This window comes from Stegostoma tigrinum, chromosome 13, assembly GCF_030684315.1.
Source record: "Stegostoma tigrinum isolate sSteTig4 chromosome 13, sSteTig4.hap1, whole genome shotgun sequence".
Taxonomy (NCBI): Eukaryota; Metazoa; Chordata; class Chondrichthyes; order Orectolobiformes; family Stegostomatidae; genus Stegostoma; species Stegostoma tigrinum.
The window spans coordinates 16,481,113-16,506,378 of NC_081366.1; the positions used below are offsets into that span (position 1 = coordinate 16,481,113).

The 25,266-nt window shown below is 42.9% G+C and overlaps 1 protein-coding gene across 3 annotated transcripts in view; it reads right to left on the reverse strand.

The window, feature by feature from the left end:
- LOC125458297 (protocadherin Fat 1-like) overlaps positions 1-25,266 on the reverse strand; it is a 154,830-nt gene that overhangs the window by 83,047 nt on the left and 46,517 nt on the right. For all 3 annotated transcript variants that reach the window (XR_007248803.2, XM_048543473.2, XM_048543474.2), the window contains 2 exons: positions 10,324-13,585; positions 7,400-7,714 (listed from right to left, as the gene is read on the reverse strand). Coding sequence is in view for 2 of the 3 variants with exons in the window: in XM_048543473.2 (XP_048399430.2) it covers positions 7,400-7,714; positions 10,324-13,555 (3,547 nt within the window). In the remaining variant the exon portion in view is untranslated. The remainder of the gene's footprint in view (positions 1-7,399; positions 7,715-10,323; positions 13,586-25,266) is intronic.

Here is a 25,266-nt window from a genome sequence, read left to right on the forward strand (position 1 = left end):
AGTCCCAGAGCGGCCCCGCTGTTGCCTCAGAACAGTCTTCTGGTCTCGAGGTGATTCCTCAAAGCACAGTCCCACTGTAACTAAGCATTTAAGAAAGGCTGCAAAGCTGGAACTTTCAGCTTTATTTCTTTATTTGCTACATTACTTAAAACTAAGCAGGTCTGCAATGTGTAACTTTTAACCTTAATTTGTATGTTTTATGCTATACTATAATTACTGCAATGTTCAACTGTTAACTTTGTTCTTTCTTTCTACCTTGACCTCTAAGATTCTGTACCTAGGTACTTGTACCAATGATAACGACATTATATGCTTTTTACTGTACTCTTGTACTTTTGTACTTGTGCACGTGACAATAAAATCAAAATCAAATATCCTGACTTCATCACACTCACTGACTTGGCCTCCACAACCTGCTGAAGAAATTCCTCCTCATCTTAGTTCTAAAGAGTCATCCCCTCAGTCTAAGGCTGTCTGATGTCCTAGTCTCTCCTACTAGCGGAAACATCTCTTCTGCATTCATTCTATCCAGGCCTTTCATTATTCTATCTGTTTCAATAAGGTCCCCCTCAGCCTTCTGAACTCCATCAAGTACAGACCCAGAATATTCAACTGCAGCCTCCCGACTTTCTCAATATTGCCTGTCCCTCCACCTATCTTTGTGTCCTCTTCCAACTTAACAACATTGTTCTCAGTTTCTTTGTCCAGATGTATACCATGAATAGTTGCAGTCCCAACAGTGACCTCTGCAAAACTCTGCCAGTTGATAGCTGTCAACCTGAAAAAGACTTCTTTCCCCTGTTCTCTGCCTTCTGTGAATCAAGCAATTCTCTATCCACGCCAGTACCTTGCCCCTAACACCACGGGCTCTCATTTAGCAGACTCCTGTGTGGCACCTTGTTCAAATGCAACAAGATCTGGGCAATATCTAGGTTTGGGCTGACAAGGGGCAAGTGACATTCACAAATGCCAGACAAATGCCAGACTATGACCATCACAAGTAAGAGACAATCAAATCACCACCCCTTGGCATTGAACAGTGTTACCATCACTGAATCCCTCACTATCAACATCCTGGGGGTTATCATTGACCAGAACTGCAATTAGACTCACCACAAAAACACAGTGGCTACAAGAGCAGGTCCCAGTTTTCATAATCTGTATTATTAGTTGTTCTGGAAATTTTAATGGCCTCTCCAGTTCCCTCCCTCACTTTAAGTAGGATCCTGGTCCCAGATTGGTTCAGGTGGAGCCTATCCCAACAGTGCCGCTCCCTCCTGCCCCAATACAGAAGCCAGTGGTCCATGAAATGGGACTTCCCTTCCTCACACCACTCCTTTAGCCATGTGTTCACATCCCTAATATTATCTCTTGAGCAATTTGTATGTGGTTTGGGTGATAAGCTAGAGAATAATTTTCAGGTCCTGTTTTCTAATTTTGTAAGTGCTGTGCAAGGATTTGCCCACAGTTGTGCACATGGGGAATCAAATTCTTCGTGTGATCTTTAGTGAAACAGGGTTCAAGGGCTGAGGACAACTGTTTTGAGATGTACACAATTCAATTCCCTTTCTAAAGCTATCTATTCAATCTCTATTTTTAGAATTCTCTTATATATTCATCCACCCGTGAAACTATGTTACCTCACTTTCACTGAAAGGAGCAGATAATTACAATGTGGGGAGATTAAGTGAGTTTTCATTACAAACATTGGCAATGAAATTTAGAATTGTCAATGTTGACAATGAACAACACACAATTGTAAACATATTCTATGTAGCTGAGAGAAAATTCTTGTGAATCATCAGGAGCTACAATAAAATAGATTGACAGAAATGCACAAAGAAGTCCACTGTGTTAAGTATTGATTTTATCATCAACCATTATGGTTTGATGCATTTTCCAGCTAGCACTTGCAGCTGACTGAGACAATGTGAGAGTGCAGAAACTAATTGTTGGAGCTTTGTGATGCAGGTGCATCATATCAGCTCTCAAAGTCTCAGTCGCTATGGCTAACTAAATGTGGCTGTCTTTCTTGCTATCATGCAATAAACCTTCTTATTAACTTTGAGCAATGCCTCTTCTGTCTACACAGTGATACCACCAATCACTAGATAGGCCCCAAGACAAAAACTAGAACTAATGGCAGCAAAATACCTCGAACCCAGCAGAAGATGTTGCTGGAGGCGGCAGACATGACAAGGTGTCAAGAATTGTCATCTGGGAAAGTGCCACACAGCTCACAACAGGTCGGGGAGGAGCTTTGGGAGTACATAGATTATTATCCTTAGGCTCCATCTAAGCAACGGTGTAAAAATGAGGCCTTTGGGAATAAGGAGCAACAGCTTGTACAGGAGGAGTACAGCGCTGGGTTTTCAGAAGTGAGACAAGGGACACAAAAGAGAAAGGTACATGACCCTGAGCACAGCATTCAAGGCAGATTCAAAACTATCTGGAAATGACTGAGAACGAATGCTGAAGTGGCCCTTCAGAGTGCCAATCTCTGTGGAATCTCATAGGTAGTTACACACTGGTGCATCAGCCAGATGACAGATGCTGTCTTTGTCAAATCTGAGCAAAACATCAGATTGACAACTGATGGGCCATCACAGGCTCAGAGAACATTGGGCCTGGTGCATAGACAAGTTGGTCAGTGCCTTGCTGTATCCTCCTGAAGGGGCCTTGGTCACGGTGATGGCCTGTCACAATCTCCAGAGCACAGCCACCCACAGAGGTGCGAACCTTGAGAATAGTCAGGCTTTGGAAGGTGACAGCTCATCAGTTGAAGGAGCAGGAGGCAAGAGAAGAAGACGAATTGAAGAAAGAGGGAAATGATGCTGAACAGAGAGGTGCCCTACTGCATGAACAGGTGGCCTCATCCAGCCAGCCTCTAGGAAGATGACCTCTTTTTCCTCATTGGTTCCAGACCTCCAACTTCTTTGTGAAATCCTGCTTCCTTATGACACCGGAGAAGGCTTTGGCACAAACATTTTATTCCATGACATCCAGATCAGTGATGGCTGCATTAGGTAACAAGATGAGTCGCCTACTTGATCTGACCCACTTCCACTCCTGTCCCCACTGGTCATAATCAGGGAGAAAACTGCATTTATTCCAGGGCTCCATGCCATTTAAATATGACCTTCAATCAGCTGCCCAACAGAGGCTGGTTTCCGACACAAACACAAACTTGTAATGACAAGTTCAAAACTGCTTTTTTCACAAATTTATACTTCAAGTTAAAAGTGTAGCTCCTAGATGCTACTAACCACAATTATGAATCAATTTCCTTGACATAATTTAAGGAGCAATAATCTGCAGACTCTAGTAAATGTTACTGAAGACAGGATTCATAAAATTCACTAAATAAATGATCAGAAATCAGTAGAAAAAAACCCATAAAATCAGTACTGCCCAAGAAAAACAAATAATATTTTGGAGACAGTAGGAACTGCAGATGCTGGAGAATCTGAGTTAACAAGGTGTAGAGCTGGATGAACACAGCAGGCCCAGCTGCATCAGAGGATTAGGAAGGCTGATGTTTTGGGACATTTCGGATTTTTGAAGAAGGGTCTAGGCCCGAAACGTCAGCCTTCCTGCTCCTCTGATGCTGCTTGGCCTGCTGTGTTCATCCAGCTCTACACTTTGTGATCTCAAATAATATTTTGTACTGTTTCCAAACATAGTCAATACATGAATGGTGAGGATTATAATAGATAGTCAGTAACCAATCCATGTAGAATTTATTTACAGGAGGTCTTGCATCACCTGGATTTGGACAAGGAGAGGTTTAATTGGATGTTATCTGTGTAAAATTTAATGGATCATAATACAGTGGATTAGAGAAGCCTATTAATAATCATTCAATATCTAAAAGGTGTGTATTCAAAGTCACTGAAAGCTACCATACAAATGTAGCAAACACCATGAAGGGAAATGGAATTCTGGTGCTAAGCCTTACGCTTTTTGGACAGTTGTGTTGAGATTCTTTTGAGGATTATTCGCTGTGAGGCCTTGAGGGTTTTCTCACATCTTACCAAACTTCACCTCATTAACTACTTCTCCTGCCCCCATAGTGCCCCTAACATTTAGACCGATTTATTTATGTGTCACATGTACCAAGTGTAGGAATACGTAAGTACAGCGAAAATGCAGTCGCCATTCACTGGTGCACACATGGTTATAAGAACCAGAATTCAAAGATTTTACAGAGCCAAAAGGTAAAGAAAGAAAAAGAAAAGTCCAGATCTCAGAATGCCATCTTCACATTGGCACAGGCACTGCTTCCAGTCAGTACAACACCCAGGAGGCTGCCGCCATGCGAAAGGCCTACTCTCGCCACCGACTGCCAGTGCCTCACCGCCCACTCTCACCACCTCTGCCTCACCGGCCCCAATCTCACCGCCACTGCCTCGCCGACCCCGATCTCACCGCCACTGCCTCACCAGCCCCGCTCTCACCACCGCTGCCTCACCAGCCCCGATCTCACCACCACTGCCTCACCATCCCCGCTCTCACCGCCGCTGCCTCACCAGCCCCAATCTCACCACCACTGCCTCAACAGCCCCGCTCTCTGCCTCACCAGCCCCGCTCTCACCGCCACTGCCTCGCCAGCCCCGCTCTCACCACCGCTGCCTCGCCAGCCCCGCTCTCACCACCGCTGCCTCACCAGCCCCGCTCTCACCACCGCTGCCTCACCAGCCCCGCTCTCTGCCTCACCAGCCCTGTTCTCACCACCGGTGCCTCACCAACCCCGCTCTCTGCCTCACCAGCCCCGCTGTCTGCCTCACCAGCCCCGCTCTCACCACCGCTGCCTCGCCAGCCCCGCTCTCTGCCTCACCAGCCCTGCTCTCACCACCGCTGCCTCACCAGCCCCGATCTCACCACCACTGCCTCACCAGCCCCGCTGTCTGCCTCACCAGCCCCACTCTCACCACCGCTGCCTCGCCAGCCCCGCTCTCTGCCTCACCAGCCCTGCTCTCACCACCGCTGCCTCACCAGCCCCGCTCTCACCGCCACTGCCTCACCAGCCCCGCTCTCACCACCGCTGCCTCACCAGCCCCGATCTCACCACCACTGCCTCAACAGCCCCGCTCTCTGCCTCACCAGCTCCGCTCTCACCGCCACTGCCTCACCAGCCCCGCTCTCACCACCGCTGCCTCACCAGCCCCGATCTCACCACCACTGCCTCAACAGCCCCGCTCTCTGCCTCACCAGCTCCGCTCTCACTGCCGCTGCCTCACCAGCCCCGCTCTCACCGCTGCTGCCTCACCAGCCCCGCTCTCTGCCTCACCAGCCCCGCTCTCACCGCCACTGCCTCGCCAGCCCCGCTCTCACCACCGCTGCCTCACCAGCCCCGCTCTCACCACCACTGCCTCACCAGCCCCAATCTCACCACTGCTGCCTCACCAGCCCCGCTCTCACCACCGCTGCCTCACCAGCCCCGATCTCACCACCGCTGCCTCACCAGCCCCGCTCTCACCACCGCTGCCTCACCAGCCCCGCTCTCTGCCTCACCAGCCCCGCTCTCACCACCGCTGCCTCACCAGCCCCGCTCTCACCACCACTGCCTCACCAGCCCCAATCTCACCACCGCTGCCTCACCAGCCCCGCTCTCACCACCGCTGCCTCACCAGCCCCGCTCTCACCACCGCTGCCTCACCAGCCCCGATCTCACCACCGCTGCCTCACCAGCCCCGCTCTCACCACCGCTGCCTCACCAGCCCCGATCTCACCACCGCTGCCTCACCAGCCCCGATCTCACCACCGCTGCCTCACCAGCCCCGATCTCACCACCGCTGCCTCACCAGCCCCGATCTCACCACTGCTGCCTCACCAGCCCCGCTCTCACCGTCACTGCCTCACCAGCCCCATTCACACTGAGTGGGTCCCCCTGAACAACGGCTATCTCTCTTGATTTGACTGAGGCCTGCTGACAAACATGACGAACTTCCAGTTTATGTATCTGCACTAAATGGCACAGCAAAACAGAAGCAATTTGTCCCTGACTGAGGGGCCAAAGCAAGACAATGCTAGGCAGGGATCCTGTCAGAGTCTAGGTAGGCTCTGCGTGAGTTAACACTCTGTCAGCAAGCAAAGAACTAGGAGATGCATCCAGTACATGAACTGGGTGCATATTCCTGAGCGTACAGCACACTTGCTGCAGCATTACAATGACAATTGCTGGTGCAGCCTAAGGTACAGCACTGAAGTGAAGAAACCTCCTGCATTTAATTCAGGCAGGTATAATGAGGGTTCTTAGAGACTGGTACATTCTCAGATACCAATGTTCACATATGTTGGGTGTGTGTGGTCGATGCCATTCAGTATGTCCTGAGATTTTGATGTCTGGTGCCCAACATGGAGGTCCTTCAGAGCACATAGGATGAACTGTAGTTGCCAGGAAGCTTCTTTGACTTCCATGTCAAGATTTTTTGATGTATACCTTGTTGGCTAAGGTAGCAAGCTGAATATTAATGCGGCAAGCTAGGCCATTAACAAGGCATTTAACAAGCAATAATTACTCCTTGATCAGCAATTCACTGCTGCCTAGCAAGAAACTCACTTTGACACTTGTCAAAAGCGTAAAAGTTGGAATAAGATGATCTGACATTGAGATAGACCCACCAAATTTCTCACACCATTCTGCAACAAATCTCAACATAGCCCACATCACTTTAAGATACTGTCCTTGGGCTTTATTCCAGGAGAACTTGAGTACAGCAATAAAGAAATCTCGCATCTGGAGTAATTTTGTACATGTTTGGTTTCCTTGCCCAAAGAAGGATATACTGGTTATAAAGGGAGAGTAATGGAGGTTCACCAGACTACTACCTATGAAGACAGATTGAGGAGACTGGGCCAATATCCTCCAGAGTTTAGAAGAATGACAAGTGATCTCATTGAAACATATAAAATTCTTACAGGACTCAACAGAACATATGTAGAAAAGATGTTTCTTCAGTCTGGCAATCTACTACCAGGGGATGAGGAGGAATTCTTTGTCAGAGGGTGCTGAATCTTTGGAATTCTCTACTCCAGTAAATAAAAATATTCAAAACTGATTTCATAGATTTCTAGGCATTAGGCTCATTATGTAATATGGGGATAATCTGGGATCAAGGTAGAAAATCAACTACAATCTACTTGTATCATGGGGTAGACTCACGGGGCTAAATATCCTATTATTGTCCCTATTTCCTACATTCTTATCTGTCTTTATACTTTGTATAAAAATCTGTTGTTCATGAAAACATTGAACAAGTTTCAAGGCCCTGCCTGTTCTGAGTAAAGGTAATGATGAATTTATGAAAAGGATATACATGTGGAGTAATATGAGAGAAGGATGACAGGTGCTAAACAAGCAAACAAAACACACATGAAATACCGAATGATAACATACCGGTCTTTGGATCAATAGCAAAGAATCCTCGTGGGCTTTCGTTAGTGATTCTGTAGGTCAGCAGACCCTGTGAACTGGAATCAGGATCATCAGCATCAATACGAAGAACAGACACATCTTTTGGAGAGTTTTCAATAACTGAGGCATAGTAAACTGGTGCTGTGGTCTGAGGAGGATTGTCATTGACATCTAAAATTTTGATGAAGACTTCAGTTGAAGTTACCAGAGGAGTGGCACCTAAATCCGTAGCAAGAACCGTTAGCCAATAGTGGGGACATCTTTCACGATCAAGGAGCTCTACTGTCTGTATTATTCCTGTAATCAAAAGAAAATTATACTAATTGCTGATTTACTGTTTTATCTTACGACTTAATAACTACTGTTACTTAAAGAACCAACTCAGGCTTTATGTAATATACAGGCCAATTGTTGAGTCATTTTAAAGTAACTTGCTGGGTAAGAATTCCCTGGAGTTTAGGTTTCAACATTGGTTCATCTCATCTTGTCACTATCTTTATATTACTCCAGAGACTATACAGTATGAGCTTTGTCACTAAGGATAAAAAAACTTAGAGTGCTACCATGAAATTCACGAGCCTTGTTATTACAGAGCAAGGCAATCAATGGGTAAGCATTACAAAGATGGCAAGTGTGCAAGGATACTGCTTTGAGCAACTGTGTATTTCTGCTGAGTCCCTCAAGTAATTGGTTTCAGTTCTTGCACAGAATGCCCATGTAAGTCAGATCAGGACAGAATTGGCAGAGATAGATTTGTGCCAGAACTAGTTTTGTGTCATCTTTTCAAAGCAATGTCATTTTTTTGAACTGAAGGAAAATTATTGGTGTATCTACAAAATTGTTTATGCAGTTGAAGATAGAGAGTAGTGACAACAGTACACTCAAATTCGGATAAAATGAACCAGTGAAATCATGTAGGATTCTATCTTGAGGCTGCAGTTAGTCATGATCTTTAGTATTACTTTAAATAATACAGTAAAGTGTTATCTTTCCAAACTTTTGACAACAAGGAAGAGGCTGAATAGGTTGGGGCTATTTCCCTTGAAGCATTAGAGGCTGAGGTGGACCTTATAAAGGTTTGTAAGATAATAAGGGGCATAGACAGGGTAAATTGACAAAGTCTTTTCCCTGGGTTGGGGGGAATGCAAAACTAAAGGGCATGGACTTAAGGTAGGAGGAGGAAGATTTAAAAGAGACCTATGAGGCAACTTTTTCACACAGAGGGTGATACATTTATGGAATGAGTTGCTAGGGGAAGTGGTGGAGGCTGGTACAATTGCAACATTTAAAAGGCATCTGAATGGGTATATGAAAGGAAGGGTTTAGAGGGATATGGGCCAAATGTGAGGAAACAGGGCCAAATTTATTTAGGATATTGGTCAGCATGGACAAGTTGGGCCAAATGGTCTGTTTCTGTGCTGTATATTTCCATGACTCTACGACTCTAATGCACACAAATCGCTAGAACTTAGTAATCCAGTGAAAAACATATAGCCAAAAAAGCTAATGGATTGTTGGCTTTCATAACTAGAGAACAGTACAATTGCAAGAAATCAGAAGGAAAGACAAGTTCATCTTGGAAGAAATGCACCAGATTGTTATCCAAGTCTCTAAATATTAGATTATAAAGAATTTGACACAAATTAGGATTTTATTCTCTGTAACATCAAAGATTGAGTAATTTGATGAATATTTTATTCTGTTTTGAAACAAACTCTTAGGATAGATAGTGGGAAACTTTTCAACTGACTGGACAGAAAGGAACATAACATTAAAATCAGAGTCTGAGCTCTGAGGAGCGATATCAGGAAATACTTCTTCACAAAAAGGGTGGTATTGAAAATCTATCCATACCTACATTCAGAACCAAACAGATTTCTTACATTGCCAGATCGTGGCGCTTACTTACCTTTTTAGATAGTAATGCAATTTTCATTAAAACATACTTAGTAAATTTGCAATTTCTACTGTTCAATTATTCCTATGGTTTGAACATAGAACATAGAAAAGTACAGCACACTACAGGTCCTTCGGTCCACGATGTTGTGCTGTGGAATAATCCTAATCCAAAAATAAAATAACCTAACCTACATTCCCTTCAATTCATGTGCATGTCCAGCAGTCGCTTAAATGTCACTAATGACTCCGCTTCCACGACCACCACTGGTAAACTATTCCATGCGCTCACAACTCTCTGGGTGAAGAACCTCCTCCCTCTGACGTCTCCTCTATACCTTCCTCCTAACACCTTAAAACTATGACCCCTCGTGGCAGTCAGTCCTGCCCTGGGGAAAAGTCTCTGGCTATCGACTCTATCCATGCCTCTCATTACCTAGTACACCTCGATCAGGTCACCTCTCTTCCTCCTTCTCTCCAGAGAGAAAAGTCCGAGCTCAGTCAACCTCTCATTGTAAGACAAGCCCTCCAGTCCGGGCAGCATCCTGGTAAACCTCCTTTGCACCCTCTCCAAAGCCTCCACATCTTTCCTATAATAGCGTGACCAGAACTGAACACAATATTCCAAGTGTGGTTTGAGGGCAACATTCCTACTGGCCAGAAGGCAGTGATGATTATGGCCCAAATATTGTTTTATATAAGGATATTGTTGCAAAAGGAAATTGGGTGAAATATTGACAGAAATTAGTTGGGTTTTTGGGAGGCAGCAGGAGAATAAAACCTATTCAATTGCTTTGTGGACAGCCAGCACCTTCCTTAATGAGCTGAATAGCCTCCTTTCATTCTAGTTTGTTACAGGGGATTGCCTTGTACAGTGCTGTTATATTTTGGATGAAATGATTTAAAGAGGCTCAGTTTTCATTCAAAAGCACTTAATGTTCACATTTTTCGAGAGTTGTGTGAAATCAAAACAATATGACACTCATCCAAATGTCAGTTCATGTCCTTACCTGTTTTTTCATTAATGGTGAAGACTTCAAGACCAGATCCCCCCTTGATTGAATATCGAATTGCACCATCTGCTCCTTCATCTTCATCCTGAGCAGTGACTGTGATCACCGAGGTTCCCACAGGCACTCCTTCACTGACAGAGCTTTTGAACACAAAGGAGGAGAAGTGGGGTTGATGCAGGTTTTCATTGACATCAGTCACTGCGATTTCCACATAACAAGTGGAGCTCAGGGAGTATGGTTTTCCATCATCAACAGCATGAGCTGTTAGATTATAAATATTCCGACTTTCAAAGTCTAATGGTTTATTCGTACGGATTGCTCCTGCTTGCCTGTCAATCCTGAATGCATTTTCTCCTGTTGTAATTAGGCTGTAGTACACTTCCCCTCCTGCTCCTAGATCTGGATCATAGGCGTCAAGCCACACTATGACAGTTCCAACTGGAATGTCTTCAGGAACTCTCACTCTGTAGGAGGGTGGGACAAACTGAGGTGGATTATCATTTACATCTTCTAACACTATTGTCAGATCAACAATTGAGAATAGCTGGGGCTCTCGTTGAGGCTGATCACGGGCTTCGATTCTCAAAATATGTATTGGCTGCAGCTCTCGATCTAATTTGCCAGTGACATATACTATACCTGAAGTTTTGTCAATTGAAAATGTTTTGGTATCAGTCAATAGTGAATATCTTATTTCTGCATTTTCTCCCAGATCTTTATCTTTCGCCTTCACCTGGACTATTGAAGCTCCAATCTCCACATTTTCAGGTAGTTTTGCTGAGTAGATATCCTGCAAGAATACTGGTCTATTATCATTTGCATCTAACACATGCACAGTCAACAGCCTCCAAGAGAATTTCTGAGGTTTTCCAAGATCATAAACTGTAATGTTTAAAGTATAAAGTTTTGTTATTTCATAATCTAAGGGTAGCGCAACTTTCAGCTCACCAGTCTCCATCTCTACAACAAAGCAGCTGTCTTCATTCCCATCTGAGATCACGTAGAGCAATTTGCCATTGAAACCAGAGTCGGGATCAATGGCATGAATATTCAAGATGGTTGAGTTCACTGGAATGTTCTCAATTACGTCAATGGAGCTTGGAAAATGAACATCAAATTGTGGAGAGTGGGCATTGACAATGTGGCTGTACGAAAATGAGTCTTCTTCATGGGGCTGATGATGTGGTTTAACAGAAAGCAAAAGGGTCTCTGCTAGCTTTTTAATTGCTCCAGTGTCTTTGCAATGCATACTGACCATATTCATGCTATCTGTAATGGTGAGATTAACATCCATAGTGGATGCATAGTTCTTTCCATCTGTGGCTGTGATTTTAAGATTGAAAGCCAAGACTTGATTGGCAGGACTGTTAAAAAAGGAGTGCTTCAAAGTTAGTGTACCAGAAATTGGGTTGAGATCAAAGGAATCCAGTTCATTACCAGATAAAATCTTGTATCTGATCCCTTGTAGCTCATCTGCATCTACGGCTGAGATGGTGGTAATGAGGTGACCAACGGTGAGATTCCTTGATACATTGCCATGGCAATTGTTCTTCTCAAACAGTGGTTCATTGTCATTCAGATTCTTCAAGTAAATTGTAACTGGGACTTCCACTTCATAGCGATAGGGTGATCCCCAGTCTGAGGCCCAAACTCGTAGGTGGTACACTCGCTGCATGAGCTCATAATCCAGCTTGTCAGATGTCATGATGGTTCCTGTAAATGGATGAATACTGAAGGGGATAGGAGTTATGTTGGCAATGCTGTATGTCACAAAGCCATTTTCACCTTGGTCTTTGTCCGTTGCATTGACCGTTAAGATACTTGTTCCAATTTCAGCATTTTCATCAATACTCCCTTGGTATGAAGATGCTCTGAACTCTGGAGCATTATTATTGGTATCAATGAGATCAATAACGATATTGGTTGAGATTTGGCCAATACTGGTCTTTACTTTCAATTCAAAATGTGATTGGTCCAAGTAAGCCATTGCAGTAGCAGTGGTAATGAGACCAGTTTGAGGATTTATTCTAAATTTTGCACTGACATGATTATGTTCCAAAGAATATGCCTGATTTGGAAGTTTAGGTTGAGATTTTACCATTACAACAGGACTATTTGGTGGTACATACTCATACAATCTAACCTTATAAAGATCTTGTTCAAACCTCAAGGTTTCAGACCACTTTGCTGGTACATGAATGACTTTTATTGGTGAATAGTTAGTCGGGTTGCTCTTATCTTTGGCTTGCAGAGACAAGTTATAGCCAAGGGAATTGTTAGCCCAGTTTGACTCTCTGATGTATATTAGTTTGAACTCCCTACTGCCTTGGTAGAATGGTGCAACACTGAAATGGTGTGTGGAATCGCCATGCACAATGTCAATAGCATCTACTCCTTCCTCTGCTGTGATGATGGCATATGTTGCATTGTAATCAGTTCCAGGACGGGTGAAACATATTGACAGAATTCCTGGCACTTTTATGCTAGCCGGTTTCACACTGACAGACAGTTTTGCCACACTGCCAACTCCATTGCCTCCAGAAAGCTTCATCATGCGATCCACTGCCAAGATTTCCAGGTTATATTGGTTTAGGGTTGTATAATTCAGGCTTTGTGCCAGTATGACAACACCATTACTGGGATGAATGGCAAACACGTCAGTCCTGTCTTTGAAAGCATAATAAAATGCCGCATTGCTTCCGATGTCAGCATCTGTTGCAGAGACTCTGGCCACACTGGATCTCATTGGTATATCCTCAGTTATGGAAGCACGGTATGACAGTGATGAAAACAGAGGTCGCAAGTCATTTTTATCCAGGATCTGAATCATGACCTTGGTCCATACACCATGTTGGAATGTTCTGTCAGATGCCTGAACTGTCAGCAGATAATGATCCTTTATTTCTCTGTTCAAAACTGCCATGTTGGAACTTCTAGTCCTTATGCGTAAAAAGCAGAAGTCACCCACCACGTATTCCTCTGCTTTGAACACATTCAGGTTGTCTCCAGAAACAATTTTGTACTTGATGTTCTCAGTAAGCTCTGTGATCCAAATACCCATTTTTACACTGCTCTCGATATAGGTCTTAGGGGAGGAGTTTTCATAGATGGTCGCATTGTAAACATGGTGGGTAAATTGGAATAGTGAGGTGTGTGGTTTCTCTAGAGTCTCTTCTGAAATGCCAATCATTACCAAAACTGCTACAAGTGGTAAACGTTTGGCTGCCATGGTTCATTGCATTGGCTTTCTTCTTGTAATCTGTGAGAAGAACATTGAAAGTGATTAGCTGCCACAACGACCATAGGATCTCAATAATACAAAACCAATATATGTAAAAACAAAACTCTGCACTCCTATTTTAAATTTCAAGGCTTGTCTTCAACTCTAGTTGAATCTGGACATCTTGGTATGTTAGTGTCATTGAGGCTTCCTACTATTCAGTCTTAGGAAATCCATCAAGTGTATACGTGGTTGTAATCAGCATCAAGGAATCACAATGTTGATGTCCTTTTCAGCTCAAGGAAATCAACAGCTAATTTTCAGCAAAATTCAACCTGTGCAATGGTGCACAGAAGCTCATTTGGCCCATCACATCCATGCCAGCCCCCTGAAGGAGCATTTTACATGAAGCAGCTCACGTCTTCCCCTGGTGGCCCTGCGCACACTTCCTTTTCAGATAATAATCCAATTCCCTCTTGAATGCTGACTGAAACTGTCTCTACCACAAACTCGCAGCATATTCCAGATCATAAACTGAAAATTTTTTTTTCCTCCTGACCCCATTGTTTCTTTACCAATTCATTTTAAATCTGTGCCTTCCAATTCTCAAGCTTTCTCACAAACGAGAACAATTTCTCTGTCAAGATCTCACAGGATTTTGAATATCTCTATTAAATTTACTGTCAACTTTTTTTTGAGAAGAGCAGTTCCAGCTGCTCTGATCTACCTGCATAACTGAAGTTCCTCATCCTTGGAACTATTCTCATGAAAATTTTATGCACTCTTTGTTCACATTCCAACTGACAAGTTATTTAAGCAGTGCATTTAAGAACTAAGGCTGCCCCGTGTTTTCCCGTGGTCTGCAATTAGTTGATTCCTTACAATTGCAGTCTACAGATTTTAGAGTGTAGGAGAGTCAAGGATAATTTCAAAATTTGTTGTTGCAAGTGCCAGGGCAGGATTAGGCACTCACATTTCACAGAGTCTACTTAGGGATGAGCTTTTAAGCAGATAAGGGTGTAATGAAAATTTTATAAAATTAAGTCTAGAACTGGAAAGTAAAATCTCCAAAAAAGTTAGAAATGCAGAATCGTTCTATTCTTTGGCTGGTCAGTAGTAATGCCCAAAGAAGGGATGTCCAGAAGAGGCAGTGCAGACTCTGGTAGGAGTTTTGCCCCTGGGCCCACACTATAATATAATCGGTGAGCTGCTATCACAATATGTGCTCCTTAATAAGCAGCTAGCTGACCTGGAGATGGGAAATCCTGCAGGATGGTCATTTGTGAATAAACCTGTGGCAATACCTGGTTAAGTTGAGCATCATGGATATAATGAACCAAAGCACTGGGACCGCATGTATCATGCGTGAGGAGCCAACTGCAGCAAATATATTTAAAAGATTTGAAGGCACAACATCCACTGCTACATCTCCCAATTGTCTTTCAGCCCACTGTTAGCACTCCCTGGTAACTGCTGAGGTGTCACTGTAGGAAATGGGTGCCTCCTAAAATTGTAGTTATCGGGCTTAACTGCAACATTTGACGCTGATTTGCAAATCCGTAGGAGGCTGATAGGATTTCCAGTCATCAGTCTACAAGCCCACCCGAAAATCCTGATGAGCACCATGCAGTGAATAGGTTAGTCTTAGTGCACACCATTTAATTAGCAAGGCCCCTGAAGGAGCACTTTACATGAAGCAGCTTACCTGTCTTCTGCCATTGGCCTTGCATGTTTAATAAAACGGATTGAAATTCCACCCTTGGGTGACTGTCTGTGTGGAGTCAGTACATTCGCCCTGTGTCTATGTGCGTTTCCTCTGGGCAATCCGGTTTCCTCCCACAGTCCAAAGATGTGCTGATTAGGTGGATCGGCCATGCCAAATTTCCCATAGTGCCCAGGGATGTTTAGGTAAGGTCGGTTAGACATGGGAAAATGCAGGGGTAGGGGAATGGGTCTGGGTGGGATGCTTTTTGGAGGGGTGGAGGGGGCTTGTTGGGCCTAATGGCCTGTTTCCACATTGTAGGAATTCTATGATTCTATGAATTCTGGTTTTGCATTCTCCTCTCATTGACCCCAGTTTTGCTCGGGCTTCTTGATGCCACACTCAGTCAGATATGTTTTGATGTTAAGGGCTGTAAGCCTTACTTTCTGTCTTGAATTCAGCTCTTCAGTCTATATTTGGACGAAGATTGTAATGAGATCAGGAACTGAGTGACCCTGGTAAAGCCCAGACTGAGCATCAGTGAGCATGTCATTTTTGAGTAGTGCCATTTGGTAGCACGGTTGATGACACCTTCTATCACTTTGATGTTGACTGAGAGTCAAATCATGGGCCAGTAATTGGCATTGGCTTTTCCTGCTTTGTGTGTACAGGATATACCAGGACAACTTTCCACATTTTCAATTGGCTACTAATGCTGCAACAGTTCTGGATAGCTTAACTAAAGAATTGACTAATTCTGAATCAAAAGTCTTCATTGCTATTACTGAAAGGTTGACAGTGTATTCAGCCAATTCATGATTTAACATAGATTGAAACAAATTGAGTAGAGTGCGGCATCTGTGAGGCTGGTGACCTCAGGAGGAGACCACCACTCATCCACTCAACATTAACGGCTGAAGAAGATTGCAAATGCTTTAGCTTGGTCTCTTTGCACTACTATAATGGGCTCCCCCATCATTGAGGATGGGAATATTGTGGAACCTCCTCCTCCACTGACTGTTTAATTCTCCACCACCATTCAGGGCTGGATGTGACGGGGCTGCAAAGATTAGATCTGCTTAATTCATTTTGCATTGCTTAGTTTTGACTACTGCATGTTGCTTACAATGATTGGAATGCAAGTAGCCCAGTGTTGCAGCTTAACATTGTAGCGTAACCAGGTTGACACCTCATCTCTAAAACTAATCTGACCACATATAATCAGAAGTGGAATGCAATAAATATGTTCTAAGCACTCTTCAAAATTTCAGGACATCTAATTTAAAGATGGCCAATCATCTAAGATGGAATTGGATGGCTATTAATTCCTGAAAATTATTTACCATTCTAATAAATCTTATTTATGAAACTCCCTTTGTTGCAGGGAGGGATCTATCACTTGCTTCGTTCCTTATAGGGCCTGGGTACACGTTGCAACCCAGCTCTCCTTCAGTTATAATTATGGCCAGCCTATGTTTCTTAGTCATGGCCTTCATGGCTGTACAACATTACCAGGGGTGGAAATCAGCTTTGCTTTAATGTTTTTCTGACCAACAAGAAATCCACACGTGATCAAAAACCAGCATTACCCCAGATGAAGAAAAACCTTATTAAATTGGGACAGGGCTTTGAAATAGGATAGCTGGTTCCAGGTGTCTCAAATACCAAGATGATTATTTAGTTGTCTGAAGATTCCAGATGTGAAGGTTCTTGTGATATAGTGGTAATGTCCCTGTCTCTGAGCCAAAAGACCCACTTTCAGTCCCACTTGCTCCAGGGGTGTGTCATAACATATCTGAAAAGGTTGGCTAAAAATACCAAGATTCCAGATATAAGCACCTATCTGTGTTGCTGTAGGTAGTCACTGGGTAGTTTTGGCATCCAGACCTCTGAGCTGCAAGGTCTAGGTTCATGTCCCTGTTGTGCTGGAGATGTGTTGTAATGTATCCAAACAGGTTAATTTTGAAACTACATCTGCAACTTCATTAAAATACCTCCATGCTTATTGGGGTACACTGCAATCAGTCTCACCATTGCTGGGTGAAAGACAGAAACTGCACTTCAGATGTCCTTTGGCTACAAAGCATTTTGAGGTTATAAGAGGTACTTTCAAAATGTGAGCTTTTTGCTTCATGTAGCTGAATGCAGTTTTTTGCTTGATGGTGATGTCCACTACAATTATGTGACCTGTCAGCACTCACACACAGTGAGATGGTGGTGTAATGATACTGTCTCTGGATGCATTATTTATTGTTAAATTGTTTTAAACTTATTATTAAATTAATAAGTTCCAGTCACCAAAGCGGACCAGGCCTTCCACTGAAATATTCAACCAATATAACTTAGCCTCACCTGTTTCAGCCATGATTGAATGACAGTGCAGACTCGATGGGCAGAATGGGCTAATTTCAGTTCCAGTGTCTTATGTCTTTTAGCCTTATGGTTTCAGTAAAAAAATTCAAATTTCTGTACAATATAAGTTAATGGGCTGAATTTTGTACAATGACAGGAATTTTAAAGTGAGACTGGGTGAGGATTGCAGGTTAAAATCATCGGCTTTACATGCTAAATTCATTGAAAAAAATGTGCACTTCATTCTGGAGAGTCTGGCATTTTGTGACAAGGAGTGTTCTGCCCTAAGAGGGGGTACTGCACATAGAGACTGCTGGAATGCTGCAGACTACCTCAAGGCTTAAAAAAATAGTGGAATAACAAGCGATTAATAACTGCACATGATCTAAAAATCCGATATTTCATTTTGAAAGATGTCACGTTATTTCTATCAGCACTAAACAAAACTAACGTTACATGTAAACTATGCAGGACAGCTGATATAAGGTTGCTTAAAATAGTATGATATAGACATACCAGATTAAAGAGAAAAGAGGATTTCTCTGGGGAAAGAGCATCGTCGTGATGCCAATGTACAGTAGCATTTCAAAAAGGAGAGAAATCCAACACTTTTACTAAATTTTGCTTTAAAGTGTTTATGTCACTTTTCAAGCTCTGCAAATCTAACTACAGGGATATAGCCTGGTGGATCACATGCCGTTGTAAACTTCAGTCTTTACTACACATTGAATTTCAAGAAATGTGTCTGAAGATCTAATGCCTGTATACGCCTGTGTTTTTGGTGAGCAGGTCCTTAGATAGTTGCTGTATTATTAAGCATTGGCTGAATATTATGTTTTAATCCATTTGACATGTCAGTCTAATGTGGTGATGGGTTAGTAATGTGTGGAATTTACTTTCCATCAGAAATTATGGTTGTTGAATTCATTCAAGGCTGCACTATACCTTGGATGAACGAGGTAGTCAATGCTATGGGTGCTGACTGGAAAGCGGGTTTGAGACCACAATCACATCAGCCATGATTTTATTGAATGATTGACGCTGGAGGTTCCAAGTGCTCATCAATTTACTCCTAAGAATTCCTATGTCCCTCCATTTTTTCCAAGCAAAGTGCTTTAGGTGATTGCCTGAAGTACAACCAGGAAGTCTGTGCTGCAGAGATGAGGAAGAAGATTTGGAGTCAGAGAAGATGTTCTGGGAAAGACGTATGGCAGACAGGCTACAGGTAGTGACTAACTCTCCGCGGAGGGAGGGAATGGAAGAGAATGGAATATATCGGAAACTTTATTGGCTTGCTTTTGCTAACCTGTGGAAGGAATAAGCCTGTGCGTACATGCTTAAAAGTGCACATTTTTTTGTTGATTTGATTAATAGGAAGATAAAATATCTCACTCGTTCATTGCCTTTTCTGTCTGAAACTTTCTCATCAGGACCTGAAAGAAGACTGAAGTGTAACCACCTCCTCAATGTGAAAGAATTGGATATCTCTGAACGAGATAGCTGCCAGTTCGCTTTGCTTAATAACAATAACAAAAAAATTAATATCTGATAAGTTTCAACTCATAGGTTGAACAATACATAACACATCTACAGCACATATTTTTTGTTCATGTTTTTGCATGAGATATGGACATTGCTGACTGGTCGGTAATTATTGTCCATCGATAGCTGTCCCTGACAAGATGATGGTAAGCCACCTTCCCAAGCCTCTTGTCGATTGTATGATGTAGAGATATCTAAAGTGCTGTTAGGGAAGGAACTCCAGGATTTAGACCAAGTGACAGTGAAGGAATTATGACATAGTTCTAAATAGAGTGATGGATTATAGAGGTAGACAGCATGGAAACAAACCCTTCAGTCCAACTCGTCCACGTTGACTAGATATCCTAAATTAATCTCGTCCCTTTTGGCCCATATCTCTCTAAACCTTTCCTATTCATATGCCCATCATGATACCTTTTAACTATTGCAATTGTACCAGCCTCCACCGCTTCCTCTGGCAGTTCATTCTATATACACACCACTCTCTGTGTGAAAAAAATGGCCCCTATTCCCTTTTAAATCCTACCCCTCTCTCCTTAAGCCTATACCTTCTAGTTTTGGACTCCCCTGCCCTTGGAAAAAGACCTTGACTATTCACCTGTCTGTGCCCCTCATGATTTTATAACCTTGTATAAGGTCAAATGATTTGTTTTTGTACATTCATTTGTGGGACGTTGGCATCTCAGTATTTGTTGTCTTTGAAGGAGCACAGTAGTATCTTATTCCTAACTCTGAGAGATAAGGAAAATGTATTGGCTGAAAATATGAGGGGATAATTATGCAATTTCTATGCTGAATTAAAATTTACACAACTTTTAAGATATTTTCTGTCTCCAACTCCAATAGTGGCTGTTCAATATTTTGTTTAAATATTAGGATTAGAAGGCACCTTAGCAAAACTTTGATATATTTCTATTTCTTCTGCTCCTTAAGCAGCAATGGATAGAGATTTGTCACGGATATATTTGTGGTGCTGGAGGGCAATTCAGGCCCCAACCCCAAGGCTTGGGAATGGCCAAAATTGGGTTTCAGGCCTTGTTAACATTTTACCTCTTAAGAGCTGACAGTACTTGCCATATCTTCAAAGACAGTAGATGTGTTAAAGAAGAATGGTTACTAGGCCTTATGCCTTGCTTCCCAGAACCATAGAGTATGTTGGAACAAGTGAAATGGTGTGACATAAAGGGTAGGCATTGATATTTTGGGGTTGTGGGCGGCTGCGGAGAAGGTGGTTCTGTCTCCACAAGCAGATTGTTTTTTAATTCACAGAACCTGCAAAATGCTGACCTCGGCTAGCTCCAACTCCTGCCACACTCACTACAATCTATTTTCTGAAAGAAGCCTAATGGAGGCATTAGGCTCCTGGAATTTGAAATAACTGCACGGAGGCTGGTATACCATCACCAAGTCACCTTTTATTTACATGGGCACTGCGCATGGGCTGTCATTTTCCAGCTCAAAGCTAATCTCTAGATTAAGGAGCCCTTCTGAATCTCCTGTTTATATCTGTCAGCCAAGGCTCCCTGACTGCCCCAGGACAACAATCCCAATGAAGGGTCTTGTAGTCAATGAGATCCAGCTAGCCATGGTTCCAATCACTACAGTAATTAATGGTTCTAATGCCTGTTTTAGGTGGCCATCATTGAGATCTGAAAAATAGCATTTTATTTTAAAAAGCCCCTACAGTGTGGAAACAGGCCCTTTGGCCCAACAAGTCAATACTGACTCTCAGAGCATCCCACCCAGACCCATAGCCTTGTAACCCACCTAATCTACACATGCCTGAACACAATGAGCAATTTAGCATGGGCAATCCACCTAACCTGTACAACTTTGGACTATGGGAAGAAGGCACACCACCCAGAGGGAACACATGCAGACACAGGGAGAATGTGCAAACTCCACACAGACAGTTGCTGGAGGCTGGATTTGAACCCAGGTCCCTGGCACTACAAGGCAGTGCTGCTAACCACTGAGCCACGATGCCACCCTTATTTAGCTGCAGGGTAACTGTGTGCTTCGGGCACAGGGCTTATCTTCCACTGGAAGTCAGTTCATTCATTTTAGTTTGATTCAAGGCCCATGTAACACCCCAAAGTGTTAACTGATTTGGAATTCCTTGATTCAATTTTTTTTCTAAACAACATCTATAAAGGTTGTGAAAAATCATTTATTTTACTTATTCATTGTCAATGCTAGCATTGTGTTAACAATTACTGGGGATATCTTCAAACAAAATGTTTTCAAAAGCTTTCTTATAATCTACTTTTTTTCCATTCTTTTCTCTGTAAAGATTTGTGTTTCATTTAGGAGAAAAGGGAAGTGGAGAAGAATTGAGAATAAAAGATGAGGATTATAATACAAATAACTGCTGTTGAATAGTTTTTCAATTTGAAAACAAAATTTTACATTTGTACATGTTTCAGTTTTCAATTGACTACTGACAGATAAAATAGAAATACAGAAATTAGGAGCAGGAGTTGGCCATTCAGCCCTTCAAGCCTGTTCTGTCATTCAACAGGGTCATGGCTGATTCCCTTTCTCAATGCCATATTCCCACCTCCTCCTCACACTATTGGATACTTTAAAATCAAAAAAAGAAATTTATCTGTTTATTGAATGTATTCAGCAACTTGGCCTCCACAGCGTTCTGTGAAAATGCTTTTCCCCATGTCAATTCTAAACAGTCTACCCGAATCCTATGATTGTCTGTCCTAGTCCTAGACGTCCCAACCTGGGAAATCATCCTTCCTACATCAAATCTGTCCAGCTCTGTTAGAATATTTTCCATATAAGGCAGATTCCCTCTCATCTTTCTCAACTCTAGTCATTACATGTCCAGTCAAACCTATCTCTCCTCATAGGACAGACTTGCTATCACTGGTATCAGCGTGGTGAACTTCCACTGTGCTCCCTCTCTGGTAACTGTATCCTTTCTTTGGTAAGGAAATGGCATGCTTTATTCCAGATGTAGTCTCAATAAGGGCCTATATAACTGCAATAAGACATCCTGACTTCTGAGCTCAAATCTTCTTGCAATGAAAGGCAATATATCATTTGCCTTTCTAATTGTTAGCCACACCTGCTCATCTGCTTTCACTGACTAATGTACAAGGACACCGACATCCCTTTGTGCATTCAAACTTCTCAATATAATCATTATTTAAATAACACTCTTCCTTCCTTTTTTTTACACCAAATTGTACAAATTCATGTTTAACGACACTGCATTGCATCTACAATGTGTTTGTCCACTCACTCAACTTTTCTAAATCACCTTGAAGCCTCCTTGCTGCCTCCACACAACTCACAGTCCCACCCACTTTTGTGTCATCAGCAAATCTGATAGTAGTGCATTTGGTTCTGTCTTTCAGGTCATTCATAGGGACCAAGTACTGATCCTTGCCTACCACTTGGAAAAAGACCCATTTATTCCCACTCTCCATGTCCTGTCAACTGATTCTTGATCCATGCAAACGTGTAATCCCCTTTCCTGTGCAATAACATTCCCCTTAGCCTCTTATGAGGGGCTTTATCAAAAGGCACCTGAAAATCTAAATGCAACACACCTATGGGTTCTCTCTGATCTATTCTACTCAACACATTTTCAACAATGCCATATGATGCAGACAAGGTTAAATGATCTGCTTTAGTAGAAAGAACGTGAACAAATAATACAAAATAAAGAGAGAATTCCAAATGGGTGCAAAAGCAGAGCGATCTGGGTGCATCTATGAATAAATCATTGAAAGTGGTAGTTCAGGTTCACAGCATAGTTAATTAAGTGTATAACATCTTGGGTTTTATTAATAGGTGTATGAAACATAAAAGCAAAGCATTTGTGTTAAACTTGCACAAACACTTAGATTAGATTCCCTACAGTGTGGAAACAGGCCCTTCAGCCCAACAAGGCCACACCACCCCTTGAAGCATCCCACCCAGACCCATCCCCCCCCGATAACCCAGACACCCCTGAACACTGTGGGCAATTTAACATTGCTGATCCACCTAGTCTGCACATCTTTGGACTGTGGGAGGAAACCCATGCAAACACAGGAAGAATGTGCAAACTCTGCACAGACAGTTGCCTGAGGCTGGAATTGAACCCAGGTCCCTGGTGCTGTGAGGCTGCAGTGCTAACCACTGAGCCACCGTGCTGCCCCTACTGGATTATTATCTGAAAAGGAGCAGTGTGCAGGGGTATAGAAAGATGGTGAGGAAAGAATCAGAACAGATTTAACAGGCTGAATGGCCTCTTTCTAGGCCCGAAACGTCAGCTTTCTAGTTCCCATGATGCTGCTTGGCCTGCTGTGTTCATGCAGCTCTACACCTTGTTATCTCAGATTCTCCAGCATCTGCGGTTCCTGCTATCTAAGAAATCAGATCCTTTGGTTCAAATTTATATTCTCCAGAACTGACTCAAAACCAGTTATTCTGCTTCTCACTCATGATAGTATACGATTTTGTTTTATTTTGGCAGAAACAAAGGTGATTTAAAAATATTTATTATTTACAGTCATGTGCAACTAAATGTTAAAGGAGGGGGTCACACTTTTAATTTCTGATCTGTGCTTTAGTTTATCTCAGCCCAAGGCAGTACTTGGAGTGGCACGGTGGCTCAGTGGTTAGCACTGCAGCCTCACAGCGCCAGGGACCCGGGTTCGATTCCAGCCTTGGGCGACTGTCTGTGTGGAGTTTGCACATTCTCCCCATGTCTGCGTGGGTTCCGTCCGGGTGCTCCGGTTTCCTCCCACAGTCCAAAGATGTGCAGGCTAGGTGGATCGGCCATGCTAAATTGCCTGTAGTGTTCAGGGGTGTGTGGGTTATGGGGGGATGGGTCTGGGTGGGATGCTTCAAGGGGCAGTGTGGACTTGTTGGGCTGAAGGGCCTGTTTCCACGCTGTAGGAAATCTAATCTAATCTAATCTAGTTGAGGCAATCATAATAGTCTACACTACCCACCCCACCCCCAACGTCAAAGCAAAGAAATCACTGGGATTCCTGTCTCAGGTACAATGCTCCACCACTTACTGTACATTGCTGTCAGACAACAATGGGATTTGGATTCTGTTGCAGGTACAAATTCTGTTAAAACTCATGGCTGTACACAAAGAATGGTCATTTATGCCTTTGACACTGCAAGTGCTCGTGAAAACATGTGCCCCCCAAAATGGGCAATTAGACTTTCTTTTAAAAGAAAAGCCAATATGTACTAGCAACTTCATTGGTACATTGCCTTTAACATTAGTAATATTGCAGAGAGCTACAAAAAGTAAAGCCAGAAATGATCCTTTCAGCCCAATTGGTCTATGACATTGTTATGATCCTCTTCATCTCAACCTGTCATGCAACATATCACGCTATGCCTTTTTTCTCTCATGTTTATCTAGCTGTCCTTAAAATGCATCTATAATTGCCTCAGTCACTGCTTGTGGTAGCAATTTCCACATTCTAATATGTCTCCCGAATAAACATTTCTCCTGAATTCCTTTTTGGATTTGAATCTCAAATTAAGCTAAAACATACTCCAACACAACCAACACATTGCCAGCTTTGCTCCATGACGAAATGCATTCTATACAAATCGAAAACCCATCACAGAACAACTTAGAATATCCACCTACCCTCTGCATAGCGTTTTTGCTGCAGGGCTTCCACTCCCTTACTTTCCAGTTCATTTCTTATGTCTGCAGGTACTTGTTAAGCCCAGGCCCCTCTAAGGTTCAAAGGCGTCCGGAAGGAATGTCTCACTTGAAAAAAAATCTCCAGCAAATAGTGGCTTCCTGTTAGCAATCTGATGAATAAACCCATCATGCTAATTGGTCAAATTGCTCCTCTGATGATTCTTAGAATTTATTCAAATGAAGCTGTTTTAATGATAATCTTTTCCTTTGTTCTGCTCTTTCTGAGAATAGTCTGCATGCTCTGCTCAAACCATTTATACTCCCACAGACTGGTTCACTGAATGGGCATGAAAACATGATCTCATGATGCATTATATCCTGGTGTTGGGTACACTCTTACCTTTGAGTCACAGGGTTCAAAAACAAAAATAAATGTTGACACTCCAAAGCAGTACTGAGGGAATTCTGCACTCAGAGGAGATATTAAACTTGGCTCTTTTC